At 38.7% G+C, this 20625-nt stretch overlaps 1 protein-coding gene across 2 annotated transcripts in view; it reads right to left on the bottom strand.

Moving 5' to 3' along the window:
- Positions 1–4156: 4156 nt before the first annotated feature.
- The window catches only part of galnt2 (UDP-N-acetyl-alpha-D-galactosamine:polypeptide N-acetylgalactosaminyltransferase 2), a 116599-nt gene continuing 100130 nt past the window's right edge, over positions 4157–20625 (bottom strand). The window contains exons 12-16 of one of the 2 annotated variants that reach the window (XM_041785910.1): positions 17226–17318; positions 14897–14980; positions 14501–14654; positions 9911–10030; positions 4157–9814 (exon numbers count right to left, since the gene is read on the bottom strand). In XM_041785910.1, coding sequence (XP_041641844.1) covers positions 9659–9814; positions 9911–10030; positions 14501–14654; positions 14897–14980; positions 17226–17318 — 607 coding nt within the window. In that variant the 3' untranslated portion in view covers positions 4157–9658. The remainder of the gene's footprint in view (positions 9815–9910; positions 10031–14500; positions 14655–14896; positions 14981–17225; positions 17319–20625) is intronic. The other variant, XM_041785918.1, reaches the window with a different exon arrangement.

The raw sequence follows: 20625 nt of genomic DNA, 5'->3' as shown, positions 1-20625 counted from the left end.
CTTGCCTGAGCTCCTTCTTCTTCTACAGTTCCGTGTTTGTGATATGTGGCTCTTACCGCCCCCTGTTGGAGGGAGATGACACCATACAAACCTTACAGTACAAGAGCGTCACTCTGTTGAAAGCATTAGGTTTACAAAATCTGACAAATACATCGTTGGGCTTCTTCCCTCAAAGTACCCAAAGTTAAATTACCTCAATGACACATTTCTGAACATATTCAGAAAGAATTATATAATAATCGAATGACATAAAATACACATAAAATGTTTATATGGGTACAATAAATATTTTGTATTTGAATATTTTGCAATGTGACCGTTTATGTGTTTATTGTGGTATTTTTTTTTCATTATAAATGGACAAGGAGCCATATATGGTCACTTCACTGACTTACCATAATAATGTAAAATATCTAGAAAAGGGACAAAAGTTAAAAGAAAGTCACAGAATGCCCATCAATAATATTCTAAAGCTTAAATTTCAGATTTCAAAGTACTTAAATGAATCTACCTGCAAAGAGTAATATAGCATAATATCATACACTTCATATTTAAAACACATTCAATATGTTATCATTTAACTACTTTCTGCATGCCATCTATGACAGCATATAAAAATACATGCACATGCTTTGTATCAATACTTCCTTACTCTTTTAAATGTTTTTGTTTTGTTTTGTTTTTCAGTCCTGATCTGCATCATCTTTCTCTGGACCAGCCTTTCCAAAACTTCAATATGCCCCCGCCCCCACCACCACCACTACACCCCTGTACCACCATAACAGGAGAGTCTTATATTACTTTGATATTATTTTGTTTCATAAAGAGAATTTCAATGCAAATGCGCTGCTTTCAGATACATTAATATTGCTCAGAAAGTGTTTGACAGGATGAGAGTTAGTTTCTGCTATTCATTTTGTTTTAATCAGGCATCTGCGAAGTCAAATAAATTTTCTTTTGCAGAATTTCTCTCTGTAAGTGTACTTTGTGACCCAGCAAACTCTTCTCATGTTGCAATAAAGTCTCCAAAGTCACTGATAAATTATTAAAATCAGGAAGCAAAATTGGTGAAATGAGTCGAAACTTTTGGCTGTTTTTTTTTTTTATTTCTGAGTCTTAGAATAATAAAATTTAATACGTTATTTTATGATTATTCAAAAATATATACCGTGCTTAACAAATTTATTAGACCACCACCCAAAGTAAGGTTTATGCCACAGCTGCCCTAAATTAACAGCATTGGTAATTACCAAAATCATTTTTTATGTTTCTGCAATGGTTAATACACCAATATGTAGAAGCTCTTTAACCCAAATGATATTTTCAATGCTAAAATATAATTATTATTGCTATACATGAATTTTCAAATGTACTGATTTACAAAAAAAAAAAAGAAAAAATAGTAAAGCACATTATTATTTCTTGATTAATATGTCAAATTATAGTTATTTACTTGCATTCCTTAACAGAAAAATGAGTTTTAGTGGTTGAATGTTATGCTTGATTCATTTCTGACTTCTCAGAGAAGCCCAGTGAGCCGGCTCAAATTTGGGTATAAAAAGGTGAATTCAGTTTGAAATTCCTCATTCCTGTTCAAAATGGAAAAACGTGGAGAGCTCACTGAAAATGAAAGAGTCCGCATTAAAGCACTTCATGATGCTGGATGGTCTCTGAGACAAATATGATGGGTGGTGTAATAAATTTGTTAAGCACTGTATATATTTTTTAATTTGTTTGGTTTTAAGTCATTGTAAATGACCTCTTGCAGCCCACCTACAGTGTAAATCTACGACCCATCAGTGGGCCCTGCCTATATTTTGGGAAGCGCTGCTCTAGACAAATAAAGTTACTTAAGCACTGCACATAATTATCATTTTCAAGGACCTTATGGGTGTCTTCAGTTTTTCTCCTCATGCCTCTACAGTAAATTTATTTGTTTGTTTCCATCATATTTTCAGATTCAGATGAATTATTCTAGTATAACAAAAATAAAAGACAATTTTTTTTTCTAAGTTCAAATGAGATAGTGAGGTTAAGTGAAGTGTGTAGGAGCCACCATTAGTTTAAAAAAAAAAAACCTGGTATCTGCCCCACCTTTAGCTGCAATATTAAAAAGACATGCAAAAGTGACTGCATGATGCATGATGTAATGACTGCCAGTGATTCTCAACTAATCCAGCATAATAACAATTTAAAACAATAAACTAGTTCATATCTTGTTAAAAGCACCACTTTTGTGTGCTTGTTGGAAATCACACATTTTTCAAATTTGGTGCAACATAAAAAAATATATATATATTTTTTTATCCGTCTTAGTCCACTATTTTCTCTTTTATTATAAAATTTGTCCAGACCTGGCTAATTCCATCATAATAAGCACTAGCCATCCAGCATCACTCAGGGCCGGCAGTGTTTTTTTTTTTTTTTTTTTTTTTCTGACCACCCACTTCTGTGAAATTTGTATTGCATTCCCAATGCTACACTTTAAATTATAAAACTCAAAATTGAAAATGAGAGGAGAAACTGGAAAAAAAAGGTCCTTTTTCTTGACCAAAGACCCCTATCCCCCTCCACTCAACTGGCCACAAGCCTGTTGTCAATACAGACAGCCAGCTTTATAAAAGTGTCACTTCATTAACCATATTGTGTTTGCCCCAGTAACCTGCCACTGTCTGAGGAGGTATGACCCATCTGCATTGTTCTGAAATTGGAGGCTGAGTTTGTGTTGAGGCACCTCTCAGGACAGTAAACCAAAATTATTCTTGTGTTTATGTACTATGTGGTTATGAGAATCACTTAATGTTATGATGCATTTAAATCAAGCTCTAACAAGATTTTATGTTGGCACTGCTCAAAATACTTCCTCATAATGCAGTATGAAACAGATCTGAGGTCTTGCAGCAGTTCTCAAAATATGAAAACCAAACCACAGTTAAAATACAGTGCCTATAAAAAGTATTCACCCCCTTGGATTTTTTATCCTTTTATAATTGATTATATAATGTGCCTTTTTGACAATAAATACATCAACCTCTTCAATGTCAAAGTAATGTCAATTAAACAAAAATATGTAAAATAAAATAACTGATAAATATTTCCCCCCTCTTTAAAGTGCCTGACCAAATTCAACAGAGGTCCAGTCAATTGGTACTAGTATTCTCATGATTACTGAAATGAGGATCACCTGAGTGAATGTGTCTCAAGTGATTGTAGCATAAAGGCACCTGTGTCTGGAAGGTGCAATCAGTAATTAATCAGTAATCCTTGCTACCATTACACCATGAAGACAAAAGAACACTCCAAGCAACTCAGAGAAAAATTGTTGAAAAGTATGAGTCTGGGGATGGATACAAAAAAATTTCACTGAAGTTAAGTTAAATCTATCATAAAGAAATGGAAGGAATATGGCACATATTCATTTCCTGATCCCTAGATCAGACTGTCCTCACAAACTGTGAATGTGCAAGAAGACTAGTGAGAGAGGCCACCAAGACACCTGACTACTATGAAGGAGTTGCAAACTTCAGCATCAGCTGTTCACACCTGAAACCTGTGCATCCTTGAGCAGCACTGCTTGAGCAGTTTTGCAAAAAAGGAGACAATTTTCAGTGTCCAGATGTGCAAGCCTGATTGAGACTTATCCACACAGACTCAGTGCTGTGTTTGCAGAGAAAATGCATCTACTAAATCCTGACTTGAAGGGGGTGAATATTTATGCAGTCACTTAATTTACATTACATATTTTTATGTAGTTGACTTTACTTTGTTGAAATCTGTTTTCACTTTGACATTAAAGAGATTTCATTGTAATTTTGGTTGGTAAATAAACAAGAACAATTATACTGACCATGACTGATTTATAAAATCACTTAAAAGGTTACACACCCAACCTGGTAAATACTTTTACAGGCCCTGTATTTGATTGATGGATAGAAAAGGCTCATTAAAAATGATCTTGTATAGTGGAGGGTTTTGCAGACATGTTCCTGATCCTCAGCTGTTTATCTGTAACGGCTACAACAGAGTCTTAGTATCTTTCTCCAGGCATGCTTAACTTAATATATATCTTCTGCTGGCTTGTTCAAGCACTGAAGCAAACAAACTCACTCAACCAGGTTAAGTTTATATATATATATATATAAATGCATTTATTTAAGTTAATCATTTCTCCTCATTCAAAGTTGAATTTTCTGCAGTATCTATAAAACAGGGAACAGTTAGAAGCGCTGTACAGTCAGACAACAAAACTAGGAACCGCGGCTGAGTACACTGTGTATATATGTACATACTGTACACACACTGATGTAGGTATATACAAAAATATACACTTTTACATGTGTGACCCCCTCATGCCATTACACCCAACACTGTCATTCAGTTAAGTCACATTCCTGTTAGAAAACACATAATTACCTCATTAATTCATACTGATTACCATTTGTTTTGATCAGTCTTTACTACTTGATGACACTTGTACAGTATAGTGTCTTATGTGCATGTTAAGCCCCTCTTATGCCCTGGCTCAAACACTGCTGCTGCCACTCGAAGTAAAAGATGGTGAAGCTTAAGCAGTCCTGAGCTGGATGTCTCCACAGGGCCTCTCACGGTATGAGAGAGGGCTGTTCTCTTAATCCTTCGAGGGGATTTGAGGTGGGCCGAAGGGAAAAGACATCCCTCTAGTTAGCATGAAACATGACATAACTGAGAGAGCAGAAAACCTAACCTTCACTCATTCTCTCAGATTAAAAACCCCATTGGGTTATCCGTTAATTGTTGCCCTCCAACTCACAGGAAGTATGGATGAAGTCCTGCAGGCTCAGAGGGGAGAATAGTCTTGCTCATTGGCTGGTATTCAGTCATACGGCCCCGTTTAAAGGAAATAAAGATGTCATTCTTCTTCTCTATAATGATTGCATTAAGATATTTCAAAGCCAAAGTTTTACCCCTCAACACCAGATCAGTAGTGAAGTTCTGCCCTCCTCTCTGTAACCCTGCAGGTCAAAATGAGCCTAGAAAGAATGACAGAAAACTTACTGGAGGCAACACTTAATGAGTTCCCTGCGACTTTTACTCCTCTCATTCTTCGTCATTTTCTTCCTCATACAGAGAAAATAGGAAGGAACTTTGGCACAGTGTGCTAAAGATGTAAACATTTAATCATCCAATCAAAGCGAGGCGCTGGACTACTAAATTAATACAGTCATTTTCATCTGTGTATGCAATAAAAACAATAAAAAATAAAATAAAAATCTTTTCATCTGCACAAAAATTAAGACTAGTTTAAAAGAAAAAAAAAGGCTTTGAACAACACGTCTGCACCGCTGTAGCAGAAACTGTTGCCATGGTCACTCAGGTGTGTGCAGTTTCAGTTTCTGATATTTGTGTAGGTTAAACAAACAAAACAAAGGACAAAGAAAAGCGTGATTAAGAAAATAATCCGAACCTCTCTGCTACTGCATTGTGCATCAGAAGATTTTTACCTCGAGTCCTTTCCCTTTTTCTTTTCATCAGTGGTGTGACATCAGAGGGTGCTACAGGCCACTCAAAACAACTAAAGATCAGAATCAGATGTTCATAATACTGAAGAACTGCAGAAATAAACAAAAAGGGAGGCTACAACATTTGCAAATCTACTCTATTTTTCATATCAAGACCTGAAACACTTTTAACATATATAATTTAAAAATGATCGTACCTGCAGCAAGCTCATCTGAGGAAATCTCAGTAACATTTTATTTGAAGGGCATAGGATTAACATGACTGTTATAAAAAAGACATAACACCTGCCATTCATATAAAGGAGGCTTTATGAACATTTATAAATATTGTCACCAAGTGTGTGTTGGTCAATTATGTCATTTTTAATGCATACCCTCTTCTACACACACCACTACACCAGTGGACGCCCCAATCAACAGTGGAAGTTTTCAGTGTACCTTGTACTCTGTCTGGTTGCCCTGCAGCTATTTTCTTTCCTGGAAAGCCACATAAGTAAAACCTGGAGCTAGGCTTAGACAGCTGACTACAACCTTACTTTACCAACCTGACATGCCAGATAGACTGTTTGATATATCCATTGCATGGATTTATTTCACATTCATCTGGGAAAGTTTCCATTGAAAGTGTTCCATAAGAGCAGGACTTTTCAAAAAAATATCGTAAGGTGATTTGGAGGGAAGTTCTGTCACATTCATGATGGACCAGTCAGAGAAACAAGAGAAAATGAGGTCATACGCATGTGTCTCTTGTGAGCTGACAGGCTACTACTCATAGATATCAACACATAGATGCCACCTGGGCAGCTGGCTTTCATTGGAGACAATCCGTCAAAAAAGTGGTCCAGTTCCAATTAAACTGCCACTTTTCTACAGCTACATCCAAGCTAATACTTAGTGCAGCAGAAGCCACTGGATACACCGGCCAACCCCACCCCTAACGGTCGCATACCCATGCAGAAGCAGCTGGCAGAAGAGCAAAAAACATTTTTTCCATCATGATAAGCTTTAAATCCTATCTCATATAAAAATGTGGTCCTGGTAAAACTGCCACTATACCATAGCTAAGTCCAAGCTAATCACCGCACTACTGGTAGCCATTGCTGTTGACTTTAAGTACAATTAATCACCGCCTATCGCTACCTCATGCCTCATTCTCCTCAAATGACACTGATTGGTCGGCACAAATGTTGTGGATTAGAGCTTTTCAAGATGGATTTGTCTGATGACAGAGATGAAGTCTGGCTTAACCATCTGCTTTTCAAGATTATTACTTTACTGCACAAAGAAGCAAAAAAGGAACACTGTCAACTTTGCATTTAAGGTGACATAACTAACTGAATGATGCTTAATGACAACATTTATAAACATAAAGCCTTATTTAGGTGTTAATGACAGGTGTCATGTCATGATCATAACAGTGACATGTCAGTCTTATGCATACCTCTACAAATAAAGTGTTACGGAAAATCTCCAACTTTAGAACCCAGTTATGAATTACAACAAAAATCAAGTCAAAGAAACAAAGAGACATTTAGAAAATCATTTAGTTAAATCAGCTCTTCAGCAAAACAATTTTTGATTTCTAAAATTCTTGGGACAACTGAAAAGGTTTCTTCTCTCCCTTTTCAGTATCTATCAGTAAATCCACCCTCTGATTAGCATGTAGTCTAACTGGATCTCTAAATCAAATTTGGACCCTAGAGTCTGGTCACCATGGCAACACAATACTTTACTCTCATCTCAGCGAGCCCCTTGTGTTTCTCCTCACACCCCCGTGCAGGTCCTGCAGCCTAGCAGCACAATGCAGCAGCCTGTCAAGTCACAGGATAGGCTTTTTCCAAGCAGCTGCGGTTTCAGCTGACCTTCTCCTCTCACTCTGCTAACAGTTACCATGAAGGTTTAAGACAAGGCAAACATCAAGGACCAGGAACAAAATGGAAGAAAATAAACAAAGCGAAGGAACAAAGGAAGAATCAGACAACACAGGAAACACAGCCAGCTGTCTTTGTCAATTTTGGTAACCAGGAATAAAAAAAAGAGCCTATGGATGTGCGTGTGAGAGAAATGCTGAGTATAAAAGAAGATATTTGACATAAAGAACACTTGAGGCTTCTTTTAAGAATAAACCAACACGTGATTCTTTTATAGGTCATTGCTGCTGTATTGTTTGCATTCAAAGATGTTCTGTGTTGTTGCCTTGAAGCTGCCAGGTGATGAATCACGCTGAATTCAATCAAAACCAATTCCTTCCAAACTGTATCATCATAACTCATCAATGACTAATAAACCAAGGGCTGGAGCAGTTTAAGATGAACCAGAGCACAGGCATCAGAATCATGTACTGCAAAATGGCATCAGTAACATAAATCAGGTAACAAAAGTGGCATAATCCTGTTTGGTGACACTGAAATACTGCTCTACAGACTGAAGCAGCTCTCCAGAATAAATGAGATGAGTTCCAATTTGCATTTCTCATCAGCAAAAACCGAGCCAGCAAGTCTGCCTGCGTGTGCCATCAAAAAATCCGCTCATCTCCTGCAGAATGAAGACAAACAGTAAAACCTTGTTTATCGCAGCTTCAAACTCCTGAACAGATGGCTCATCGAAGCAGAAAACAAAATATGTTGATGGAAAACAAGTGACTGAGTAGGTTGGTGACACATGCAGCTTCTCAGGACATGTGAGCATGCACAGTTGGTGCTGTTTGACTGCAGCCACGACACCTTTTCTTCTTGCAGTTGTTCCCTGGTGGCAGTAAACAATGTTTTGTGTTGTCAAAGAAAGAAGGGATCTGATGTCAAGTGCAAAATGTTGTAAGCCACACGCAAGCACTTGTGTTTTCGTCTTTTATCATGCAAGAGCAGGGAGGGGTTTGATGAGAGTAAGGACACAAAATCTAAATCATGACTCTGCTGGCTTATCCGCTAAGTATCTTCCTGTTGCAGAGCAAACACCTGTTGGCTCAGAGAAAAAGCTGCGATGTAAAATCCAGTTCAGGAGAGATTATAAGATAGTAACCTTCCTACATTTCTGACAAAGTCGCAGGCAGAGGGAGCAATCTGTCGGCAAAAGAAGAAACCGATCCGCTCCACAGAGAGCTGCTAGAGCGCAGTTAGAGTATGTGAAGAGAAACTCTTTAATTGCTCCTCTGAGTTCCTTAAACAGAAAACATCCACTTGAAGTTTGGTTCCATTTTTATAAAAAAAAGCAAATAAAATAAAATTGATAGGAGATTCTTTTTAAGGTGTAAAAGAAGTGAAGATGCTGCAGCAGCCAGTGCTACAGCCTGAAGACAAACCTGAGGAAGAGGGGCTTCGACACACCTCCCAGCCCAATCTGGCTTCAGGCCCCTATCCACGGCATTGAAGCCCACTCCCCTCCATAACACACACAACCCAAATTATAACACACAGCATTCAATTCTACACTTCACCTCTTTTTCACTGTTGATCCTGTAAACCAAAAGAGTAAACTGGAGGAAAAAGCTCGAAGAACCAAGTCCAATTCCTCTTTTCACATCGCTCTGCCTCCAAAACCACAACCAGAGTCCTCCGCCTGCTGTAACAGGCTCCAGCTGGATGTGGTAACAACAAAGAGAGAGCACCAATACCAACATCTGATTTTTTCAGAGAATAAATCAAAAAAAGCTCCTGCTAATCTCTGTGGAGACGAACAGTGAGAAATAAAAAATATGAATAGGAAAATAAAATAATTACATAGTCAAAACATCACTGAGTTCCTTATCACCAGCATGAAAGAAATTAAAAGAAAACTAAGAATTCACTCGTCATTAGTTGCTGGAGCCATCAATGAAAAAACACTGAGGTATGTTGTTTGGATGGAAAGCCCCTTCATTAGTTTTCTCCTCACCATGATGTCAGTGTCATCAACCATCCACCAAACACAGTTTCCTGTTGACTCCTCTACTGTCTACATTCCCCTCCCCCAGTGGGTGAGGCTCTGTTTTTGGGAGGGTTGAGCTGGGGGAGAGGTGTATAGACATGACTGGCTGCACCTCTGAGGAGGAGGAGGACGAGAGGCATCTGTTAATCCATCCATTTGTCTTTCTCCTCGAGTTCAATTCCATCTTTTCATCTATGTCGCAGAGTCTGTTAGTGTCTCTATACCATGACAGAATATTTGAGGGTCTTTAGCGCTCCCTATGATTGTAAATTGAGGGTGAACTTCCACTGCTGGTTGAGGCTCGGGCTGCAGACCTCCACGGTGAGTCCGCCCATCCTGGCACTGCGGCTGTCCAGACAGAGGTTACTGCCCACGTGACGAAGTTTCGAGTTTGACTCGATCTGCTCCCATTTCTAGTGAGACAAAAGGAGCAGGACATGAGCATGACATTAAATGTCAGAAATGAGTGTTGATGTTTGTTAGAGTTTAACCGTCCCTGTGTGCATTACCTGTCTGCTGTCATTCTCTCGACAGCCTTGTAGCTTGATGAGAGAGCCGGCCGTTCTATCCACCACTGTCAGACACAAGTCCATGTGTTTGACCGACTTATCCTTAGTCAGGGCCCACTCCTTTACAGAAACAGACACAACAGGAGTTTATGAATCAGTTTTAGTACATTATCCTTAATGCATTGATATAGCAGGTAAAAAATGTATCCTAACCAAATATATACAATATTTGTATAGCAGTTGTAACAGAATAGCATTTTGTTAACCTACTGTTTTTAATCTTGTGCGTATATGTTTAAATCCGCATACATGTTCCCCACAACCCGGCGCTGTGGGGAAGAGTCAAGCTACACATGTTGCCACCTATGTGTTGCTCAGCCAAAGATCAGCTCAATGGCATCTCTTTTGTCTGGTCCTTTTCACCCCTTGTAATACGCCTGGTGACCGCCAATAGTTTTGGGGCGCTGGGACATCCACAACACCACCAAGGGCTTGTGGCGTCCCTGCTTCCTGCCCTGATTGTACTCCAAGACATGCCTACTTGCCACACTCACTCCTTTCTCTGCCCTAAAGGTGGGAACTCAATTTGTGTCCCAAACATGCCTAACAGTTCTGCACAGTACTGTATATATGCACATTTGCATGGTCAAACATGTTAGGTTGTATCAACTTTGTTTGGGCACACATCTAGTTTGTGTGAGTTGTGTATGCACTGACCATATACCCTTGTTTTATTTTTTAAATATATATATTTTGGACTTTTTTTTGCCTTTATTCATAGAGGAGGATAGTAGATAGTGTCAGAAAAGCAGATAAGAAAATGGGGGAGGGACATGCTGGAAACAAACCCTTATCCTGACATGATCCTGTGCTGCCCATGTACACGGGGCACGTCTTAACCCTTAGGCCATATGCGTCCCATATACCCTTGTTTGAGATGTTTGTTAATGCCACTGGTAAGCACTTTGGATTCCCTGGTGTCTGAAAGATGCTATATAAATAAACTTCCCTTGCCTAGTTATGGCTTTTTAAAATAGAGTGAAGTCAAACTTTCTCTAGGTTTGTTGTTCTCAGCTCTGTGTCACCCTGAGAGGACAATGCTTCCTTCAACTTGTTTATTCTACACTCAGAGGTTCAAATATGTTTCATGCGAGTTTTTCTCCCTCCCTTTCCAACTGTTAGCCCTGGAAACACATAAGGAAAGAGAGACATCCTGTCTCCAATGGCACAACAGGGGAATCTTATTGCAAGTGAACAATTCAAGGAAAAACTACTGGCTACTACTTCAAAGAAATAAGAACTAAATCTGTCCTTTTTTTTAACCGTATACCCAAATGGAGTGCTACAGATGGCTTTACTTGGTTTGAACACTAAGGGGACAAGGCAGGCTAGGAGTTTTGGTCTGAGAGATTAGTGCTACAGTGCAGATCCATTGGACTGAAGGTCAGATTTCTTAAAAGCTATAAGGTACATATGAACAAGTTCTGTTTACCTCCTTCCAGACACTGATAAACTGTCCCTGGTCATTCTCAATATGTGCTAATTTAAACGTCTTTTTTCAACAGAACATAAACAATAATTCACAACAAAATATTTTGGATTATTTATTATTAACAGTGTCATTACATGGCCGTCCTGCAGAGTGTGTGCTACGCCAGTGTTTACAACACACACTCAGTGCTGAGTGCTGCACATTCAGCAGAGCATCACAGCTGAGCAGACGGTGGTCTGCAACACGATTGGTTATCAATGTGCAGTGAGGTTTGATGTTTTTACAGTTCCTGTTTGAACTTTAAGTTTGTGCCAGTAACGAGATCCTCCGAGGACAAAGCAGTTTCTTTTGTTTCTTTGCTGATATTGTACATTCATTTCTAAATGGAAGTGTTTCTAAGGAAAAGCCTCATCCTGGTATCTTTTGGCAGTGTGCTGTGAATTTGTCAAAATAGTAAATATTTTAGCTGATGGTCTGGTTCCTTTATATAGAGGAAACAACATTAATCCCAGACTGTTTCATAAAAACAGGAGCTTTAATAAAGTTAATTTAAGCAACATTCTACTTATCTTTGCAGAGTTATTTCAGGATATAATTGGTCTTACTCAAGTATGCATTTTACTTCATGATGGTTTTTAAATCTAAATTAAGTTACTGAATGTGGATTTAAAATCAAACCAGGTTGTGAACATAATTTGTGCTATTGCAAAATGATTTAGGACAAACAGGTGTGTGAAGCAGATGGTCTGTTTGAAACACTGAGAACCAGTGTTCCCAGTAAGAGCTGCACACCTGTCGTTCTATTTTAGGAATGTACAACACGTTTACACACACAGGTTTACTTGGTTACTTTTGGGGGCATATCATTGACCAACATTTATCTTCTGTAGCCTTCCTTAAGTAAGGTTGTCTAAGTGTTCAATACTTTGATACTTTTTGAATCCATATGTCCTAAAGTTATACAGTGGTTAACGATCGCTGGTATTAACGATGAAAAAAGTTGCATGAAAACTCAAACATACTGTCCTAAATGCAAAAACATGTAAGGTTTTGATATGGTGTTGCCACTGATTTTCAGTCATTTAGACATGGTGTAGGAGTTTGTTTGCAATTTGAGGCAGTAAAAAATAAGAAACTAGCCATCATTGAGGTCCCAGACCTCTGTCTTTGATGCTGTGGATTTAAAACAGGTATCAGTTAGTCTGGTTCATACCAGAGTTAAACTGATGATCAAAATTCTGGTATCATGACTATCCTAACCCTAGCCCTAACTCAAAAATATACTTTTTCACAATAAGGCTGACGACTTTGGCAGGCCACAGCCACTTTTGTATTCCATGTGCAAGACGGTACATTTACAGGCCTGCTAAACCCTTTCCTTCAGTGAAAGTCACAAAGGAGTAATGCTGGGATGAAGCCACTGAGCTGCTGAGTCAGCATGAGAGGTAGTAGCAGAGGTGTGACAAAGGGTAAATCTGCATAACTTCAAAACTGTGATACTCAACCCGCAGCTCTTTTAAGGCTTACTTTAAACTTTAATGAAGGTAAACACTGTTATCAGAAAAGATCTGTTGCAAGTCACATCATTAAAATTGTTTCCTACTAGTAGATGAGAGGCATTAACTGCAAAATTAAAATGGAAACCTTTGGTTTTTTTATCTATATATTATTACCGTTGGGTAACACCTAACAGAGAAACTTACATAGGAGAAAGAAAAGGGACAAAAGTCCGCTTGTGGTCTCTCCAGTTAATTCATTCACTGAGGTTTGATGTCTTGTGTTCAAAGGTGCTTATGTGCTTATTTTAATCATTTTCTTCAGACACTTCCTGCCAATGCTCTCCCGCACTTGTGTTTTATAATTACTGCAATACATGGCATCATGTATGACTCTCCACACACTTGACGTAATGAGTTAATATTGAGTGAAACATGTCTACCATGTCTAAACATGGGTGCTTTATTCAATCTTTGACGTACTTCTGATAGTAAATATTCTCAAAAGAGCAGATAGAGAAAATTAGATCTTTACAATTGGGCGTGCAGAAAAAGACAAAGAGCTGCCGGTGAGTATGTGCAGGGGTTGTTATAGTCGTTTGGGGGCCCAGGGCAAAGACTAATAAAAGGCCCCCCCAAAAAATATATATATATTTGAAAGCATCTCTTTTAAGTTAATAAAGCAATAAAAAACATAGTAAATGTCCAGATGTGAAATATAAATACCCAAATAGCCAACCATGATTCATCAGTGCTCATCTCAGCTTCATCACTTATCAAGAGCATCATAACTCAAACTAAGCACATCGTGGTATTTTCACATATCTCTAGGCCTGGTGGAACTTACACAAATAAAAAAATATAGGCTGTTATTGGTGACATATCTGTTCCTCTGACACTTCTCAGACATTTTTATGTATTGCATCCTATTTTACAACACAATAATCCACCAATTTTCATTTTGACAATGATATAGCTACCCCCCAAAGAAAGGGAAAAAAGGAGTACCCTCCAAAAAATAAACTTCTTAAGGTGCACGACAAAAAAACCTACTGGAAAAAGAGAAGTCAGTACTGAAAAAAGCAAGGCACAACTGATGCGTTTCGACTCTAGTTTTCCTTTAGATACCCCCCAACCTCCTTTTCAGTTGTTGTTCTAGCAAAAGGATTTTTCAGACAATGTGGCTCTTGGGTCAAATAAGGTTGAGTACCAGTGCTCTTAAAGTTAAGGGCTAGCAGGGTGGAACAGCAGATAAAAAAGTTAAGTTCAAGGCACACAAGCTTAAAAATGGCAGAGCTTTTGTAATATCAACAGACTTCAGCCAGAAAACACTTAAGAACACTCCTGATTCTAAAATGCACTAAATGTTAAAATACTGCCATATACAGTTGTTTTGATGCCAGTTTATACCTGAGCAAATACATTATTTCCTACTGTATTAATGGACATGATTCCATAAATGTACTCAACATTAAAAACAGTTTGATGTTTTGTTACTGCCACAGCTGACACATTCATGAATCCTTCGCCATCTCCAGCTCTCACCACCAGTGCCACCACCTGCCAACCCGGTGTCTCTAGAGCAGGATTTTACAATCTGACCTGTGTGTGTCGTCGTGGTAACGCTACCTGGTTTCCTCCAGCGTTATGGCATTCATAGACACCAACCACCCCATCAGCAAAATGCCCCAGGGTGTCTAGACAGTTTCCTCCCTGCTGCAGGGCTCCAAACGCTATGTCCTGATGATCTGGGACTCTAAACAAACAAACACCGTTTTGTTAACGTTTTATTAACTCAGCATGCTTGTTATAAAATGTGAGTATAAAACATTAGATTCCAGCAGAGGAGCTCAGAGTCATGCTGTTTCACCTAACAAAGCTGTGTTCTCATAATACAGCATCTATAATTTAGGTGGGGGATATGTGTAATCAAAGTTCATTACATAACATTATTGTTTCATTCCATGTTCCCTATCATATTACATAAAATGCTCTCACCGCAGTTCAGGGTAGACGTTCTCCAGGTACCATTTGAAAGGATGGCAGCCTAATCTCTTCTTCATCTCTAAACGGCTCTGGATGCTGAGAGACAGAGAGAGAGAGATGTTGGGGTATCAGAGGACTCAAAGGTTGCAGTTTTCAAACATTTACGGACAGTGATTGAGTTACAGCCCTCCTACTCTTCAAGTCTGTGAGGGCAGACAGTCGAGACCTAGGGCGGATCTTAAGGCTGCATCCTTTGGGGAAAATAACTGCTTATGTTGGCACTGGAGGAAGAGGCCAAGAGTGTTCCCACAAGGTCACATAATAAACGGTACTTTGTTGAGCTACACAGAGTGAATGTGAAAGAGCATATTGCTGCGTGGACAGTATGAGAACAGTGGTAAAGTCTGAATAAGCAATGAATGGCACTCAGTCAGCACCGTGTGTGTAACAGAAGAAACACAGTGCTTTCAGAAAGTATTCAGACCCCCTTCACTTTTTCAGTTTTGTTATCCTGATGCTCCAGTTAAAACAATTCATTTTTATTCTCAAAATGTACACTCAGTACCCAATCATGACAAAATGAAAACAGAATTTTAGACACTTTTTGCAAATTTGAAAAACAAAACAAAAAAAATCTACCACACTGACATAAGTATTCAGACCCTTTGCAACAACACTTGAAATTTAGCTAAGGTTCCTTCCATATCTCCCAATCTTTGCTGAGGTGTTTCTACACCTTGATTAGAGTAAACCTGTGGTATATCAAACTGACTGGACACGATTATGAAAGGTACATACCTCTCTATATTAGGCCTCTCAGCTGACAATGTATATCAGAGCAAAAACCAAGCCATGGAGTCAAAGGAACTGCCTGCAGAGCTGAGAGACAGGATTGTAGCAAGGGACAGATCTGGGGAAGGCCACAAAAAATCTTTGCCACTGAAGGTTCCTAAGAGCACAGTGGCCTCCATAATTCTCAAATGGAAGAAGTCTGGCTAGATGGAAGCCTCTCAGTGTAAAATGCATGGAAATTATGGCCTTCCAAAACATGTCCATCAATTTATTTTACTGCAGGTGGACTGCAGTCAAGGTGAAGAAACATCTCAGCAACGATCAAGAATCAAGAGAAATGGAAGGAACCTCAGCTATATTTTCAATTAATTAGCAATATTAGCAAAAAAAAAAAAAAAAAATATCAGTTTTCACTTTGTCATGATGGGGTACTGAGCGCAGATTTATGAGAAAAACAGTTTTTTTTCTGTCTGTTACATCAGGCTGCAATATAACAAATTTGAAAAAGGGACAGGGGTCTGAATACTTTCTGAATGCACTGACTCTCTTCTTGCCTTATCTAAAAACAGTAAATATTAGAGAAAAGCTCACAGCTAGCCTGCTTTTTAACCATTTCCTCCCACATTCCTGGCCCATTCACATCTGGTGTCTCTTCTCCTCCCTATGAATAACATTTCTTTCTATCATGCTCAGCTATTTTGGCACATGTGGTCATAATGTAACAGTAATCCCTTCAGCATGTCAAACAGTATGGCAGCCCTTCGATCTGTGTAAATCAGCGTCTTACTCTTTGGCCTTTTTTTTAAGCCGCATTAACTGCCTCACATCACATACATGAAAGTGAGTGACTTCTTTCCAGCTGACAAACTGCTAATTGGAAATTCAATTAATCTGCCCATTCATTAACCTGACATGCCAGATGGATGTGTTTCACACATCCATCTGGGAAAGCTGCAATAGGAAACGTTTGAGAAAAGGCAGAGGCTTTGAAGAAAACTCAGAGTATGATTGGATGAACGGTCTGTCTATCACATCTCTATGGGCCAATCAGATCAACAAAACACAGGATGTAGCAGCTATCGAGCTGCATGTGCGCAGCTACCGAGGAATAACACGAAACATGGTGACTATAGACATGTAAGTACTCGACTTTTGTTGTTTTTGAAAAGAAAACAACTCACTGCTGTTCTTTGTTCGTCTTTTAACGAAGGAATGTCATCAAGTTCTGATAAAACTGGCGCTTTAGCAGCATCCACGCTAAGGTCTTCCACCATAATTGCACCGGCCTCTTGCTGCTGCTTGTTTACGTCACGACTCTGCCATGCCTGAAAGTACTGCCCCTCATTGCTGATTGGTCCTGTTATTTTCTAAGCGGGCCCAAACAGTTCAGATGGGAGCTTTGCAAGATGGATTCGCCAGTGAAAAACAAGGAAACGGGCGTATCCATCTGCTTTGCAAGGTTACCCATTCATACGACTTCCTTTGTAATTTATGTTACATTAGGGGTACATTATGCTTTCTAACTTCTGCACGGCTTTTTGTTACTCACTTTCCATAGGGGACATTTCTCGCAGAGGGGACAGCAGCATAGTAGAAGTTTTTAAACTCGTCCATCCAAACCTCTGCTGCTCTTCTCGTGTTCCTGATAGAAAGAAGAGAGGAAGGAGAGAGAAGAAGAGACATCAATTATGTTGCATGACAAAACAAGAGCTAAAATAAAAGATGAAGAAGAAACAAACAAAAAGAGCAAGTTAAATACAAGGAAAGGGACAAACAGAGAGAGGCGTTGACAAAGGGGTGGAGAGGACAGGGACACAGAGATGGATTTAGGATGCAGATGTGGCAGACTGTATCAGTGTTTCATGGGAGCTGTGCCCAGGCAAAACCCAGCATTTCCAGATTTGGGAGTGTGTCCGTGCTTGTGTTTGCGTGTCTGGTAGAAAAGAGAGATGACATTATGAACAAAACAGCACACACCCTGTCTGTCTTTCACTTCAGTTTTCATCTATCTGTTCCACCATTAGGGGGCAGAGTTCCTCTGGTTAAATGGGTTAGGTGCCTGTGTCTATTTCTCCTGCAAATACCCTCATGTGTCTCTGTGAGATGACATGATGTTCAATGACATTTTGTAAAATTTCCATTTCATCTAGTGACGGTTCAGCAGGAGTCAGTGTAAACACAGTCTGCTCATGTGTCCTTTCTACCTTTATAGCATCAATGAATTGTGTTTCACAACAGCATCTGCTGCAGCTGTTGACACACAAACATCAGTAGATGGCTGAATGAGTGGGACAAACAAAGGGAAGAACCAGAATGCATTTCTCTGTTCCACTTGATGCATGTTTCTCTCTATGCCTGCAGAGGAAAAACTCAAATCTAAGCTGGTGTATTTGTCTAAGTCCTTTTCAAAATATGAGCCAACACTTTACACATTCACCTTACAAGTCTACATGAACATCTTATTTCAAAATTAGGAAACATGACAAGTAAACATTTTAGTAAACTGTTATTCTATGAACTCAAAATTCTAACTCTGGAGATGCACCTGCAGTATTTCAGAATTTTTTTATTGTTTTATGTTTTATGCAGCATGCTCTCTTCAGAAATCTGGAAAATGGCTTTTCTTTGCAGTCCTTTCTTTGCAGTGCAAAAAAATAGCATTTATCTCCAATCAGGTTCTTAATTAAAGGTCAAGCTTTACATTGAAGTGCAACACAGCAGCAAATTTAATTTGTGATGCAGAATACAGCTCTAGCTATAACCTCTGGCACTTCAACAAAAAAATGAGTATTTCAAAAGTGAATCTTGCAATGGCTTGTTGAAATATTATGGCTACATAAGTGTAGGCCAATCAGCTGGCCAGTTTCACATAGCTGATAGGGTTGGTTATTGCTTCATTTTTTTCCTGATACTGGTGCTAAATAGATACTTTTAAAAAGGTTTATGTGCCTGAATTGATACTTTTAAAAGAAGGAAGTGTTTAAAAAGTTGTCAGCTGAATAAAAGCTTTATCTGTATCGTAAATGACTTTTTATTAACAGAACAAATAAGTAAAGGAAACAGGTGTAACTTCTTCACATAATTCATTTTGTGCCTTTCCTTTGGAGTGGAGAGTTACAAAAATGAAGCACCAAAGTTGGTCTTGCAATTTGGTAAAGCAGGTATCAAGTCTGTTGGTACCAGTATTAGATACTCATCTCTAGTAGTTGACAGAAGTCTGGATTTCTTTCTTAGTTTTTTAATTTCTCAGGCACTAATAACAATTTTCTTGTTACATACATAATAAACAACATAACTGGTAACATTAAATGTTTTCAAATCCTTGATGAAAGGTCTTGAATCCAAACTTTCTGTATGTAACGACTGACTGATAATTCATCAACTGCTTACTCAATATGAATTGTATGAGCCTGAGGGCTTTTGTTGCTGAAACTGAGTATTGTTGCCATTCTTGTTCAGGTCTCCATTAAAAAAGAGGTTTCATCTCAGGGTGACTAACCTGGCTGAGTAAAAGATAAATGAATAAATAGATACATTTTAAAATAATCTAACCACGATCTCTTTAAAGAGTTCTTGCCGCTCTCATATGGTATTCATATCTATTTACTGCCATTTTTCCCTCTGATGAATCTTTTTTTTCCTTTTTCTTATTTCTGTACTTAGTACTGATAGCTGTGAAGCAATTTTCCCTTTAGGGGTAATAAAGATATCCTTCATACAAAATATACTTTACATAGTGACTTTTAGAGTTGATTATCAGACAAAAAAATGCTCTCTGCAAGTATTTGTGTCTGTTGAACAACTTCAAGGGACGATATGCATCTCAAAGGTGATTGTGTTATTCCTTTGTATTTTTAGGCTACAGAATATCTTTTTTCAGTTTGAAAAGTCTTCAGGTTTTTCCATTAGTTGTACTATTGCAACAACGCTCACTCTTGATACCCCAGACACAGCTTCCCTGAGTGGGCGAGAATGTCCATTGTACTCTGTGTGGCTGCATGGCAGAGAGGAGGTACATATGAAAAAAACAAGCATAAGATATGTTTAAGCTTTTGAGTTAAAAATAATCAAGCTAAAGGAAGTGCTGCATAATCAGTGTGAAGAGCTGAGAACAACAAACCCAGAAGGAATTTGCTCTCTTTCTAAGAAGTCATTATTGTGGAATACATTCACATGCTGCAAGATGCTGCACATAAAAAAAACACTGTTTTTAAGGCTCCCCTAAAACGTGCATGTTGAAAAAATGAAACCTACTCGATCACTGGGACGTGAGAAAATGTAATGTGTTACTTCCCACCCCAGCTACAGAGACAATGCACTCTGGGGAGCTTTAAACTTGGTCCAAAGAGGCTTTTAACATTGATAGTCTTATTAAGACACAGTCAATATACACAGCTTGTATATTTGGGAAATGCTTCTCCCAGAACAATTATAAAGTCATCCAAGTAGACAAAACAGGCGCTGTCTTGTTTCTCCCCAGGGCCACAGGCAGCAGGCACAGAGAGAGAGTATCTGGGACTTTATCCTCAGACTGAAGGGCAAGGCGATGTACTGAGCTGAACCTCAAAGCACAAATGAAGCTGCTCTGCACTGTGAGTCTCCATATTTGAAGCTGATACATGAGAACACTTGTGCAACCATCAAATTAATAAATGATATCTTGAATTGTTGGAGAGGGTTATGCAACTACTTTTGAGACTATGCTGAAGTTTTATGTAACTGACAGACACATACCGTACACCATATTCCCTGAGTGCTTCTGAACTGAAATGAGTCACATTTACAGCCAGCATGTTATCATAAAATCTGATGTCAGTTCATTTATGTCAGTATCTTTATGATTTCAGAAGGTTTGTCCTCTTTAGTTCCCTCTGTCCCTTTTGGCTTCAGTCTGCAGGGAAAATTTAGTATTTTTATTAGGCCTGTTAATCAAAAGGCGTTAACGATCG

This window comes from Cheilinus undulatus, linkage group 1, assembly GCF_018320785.1.
Source record: "Cheilinus undulatus linkage group 1, ASM1832078v1, whole genome shotgun sequence".
In the NCBI taxonomy this organism is placed as follows: Eukaryota; Metazoa; Chordata; class Actinopteri; order Labriformes; family Labridae; genus Cheilinus; species Cheilinus undulatus.
This window is presented reverse-complemented; position numbering and strand designations above follow the sequence as displayed.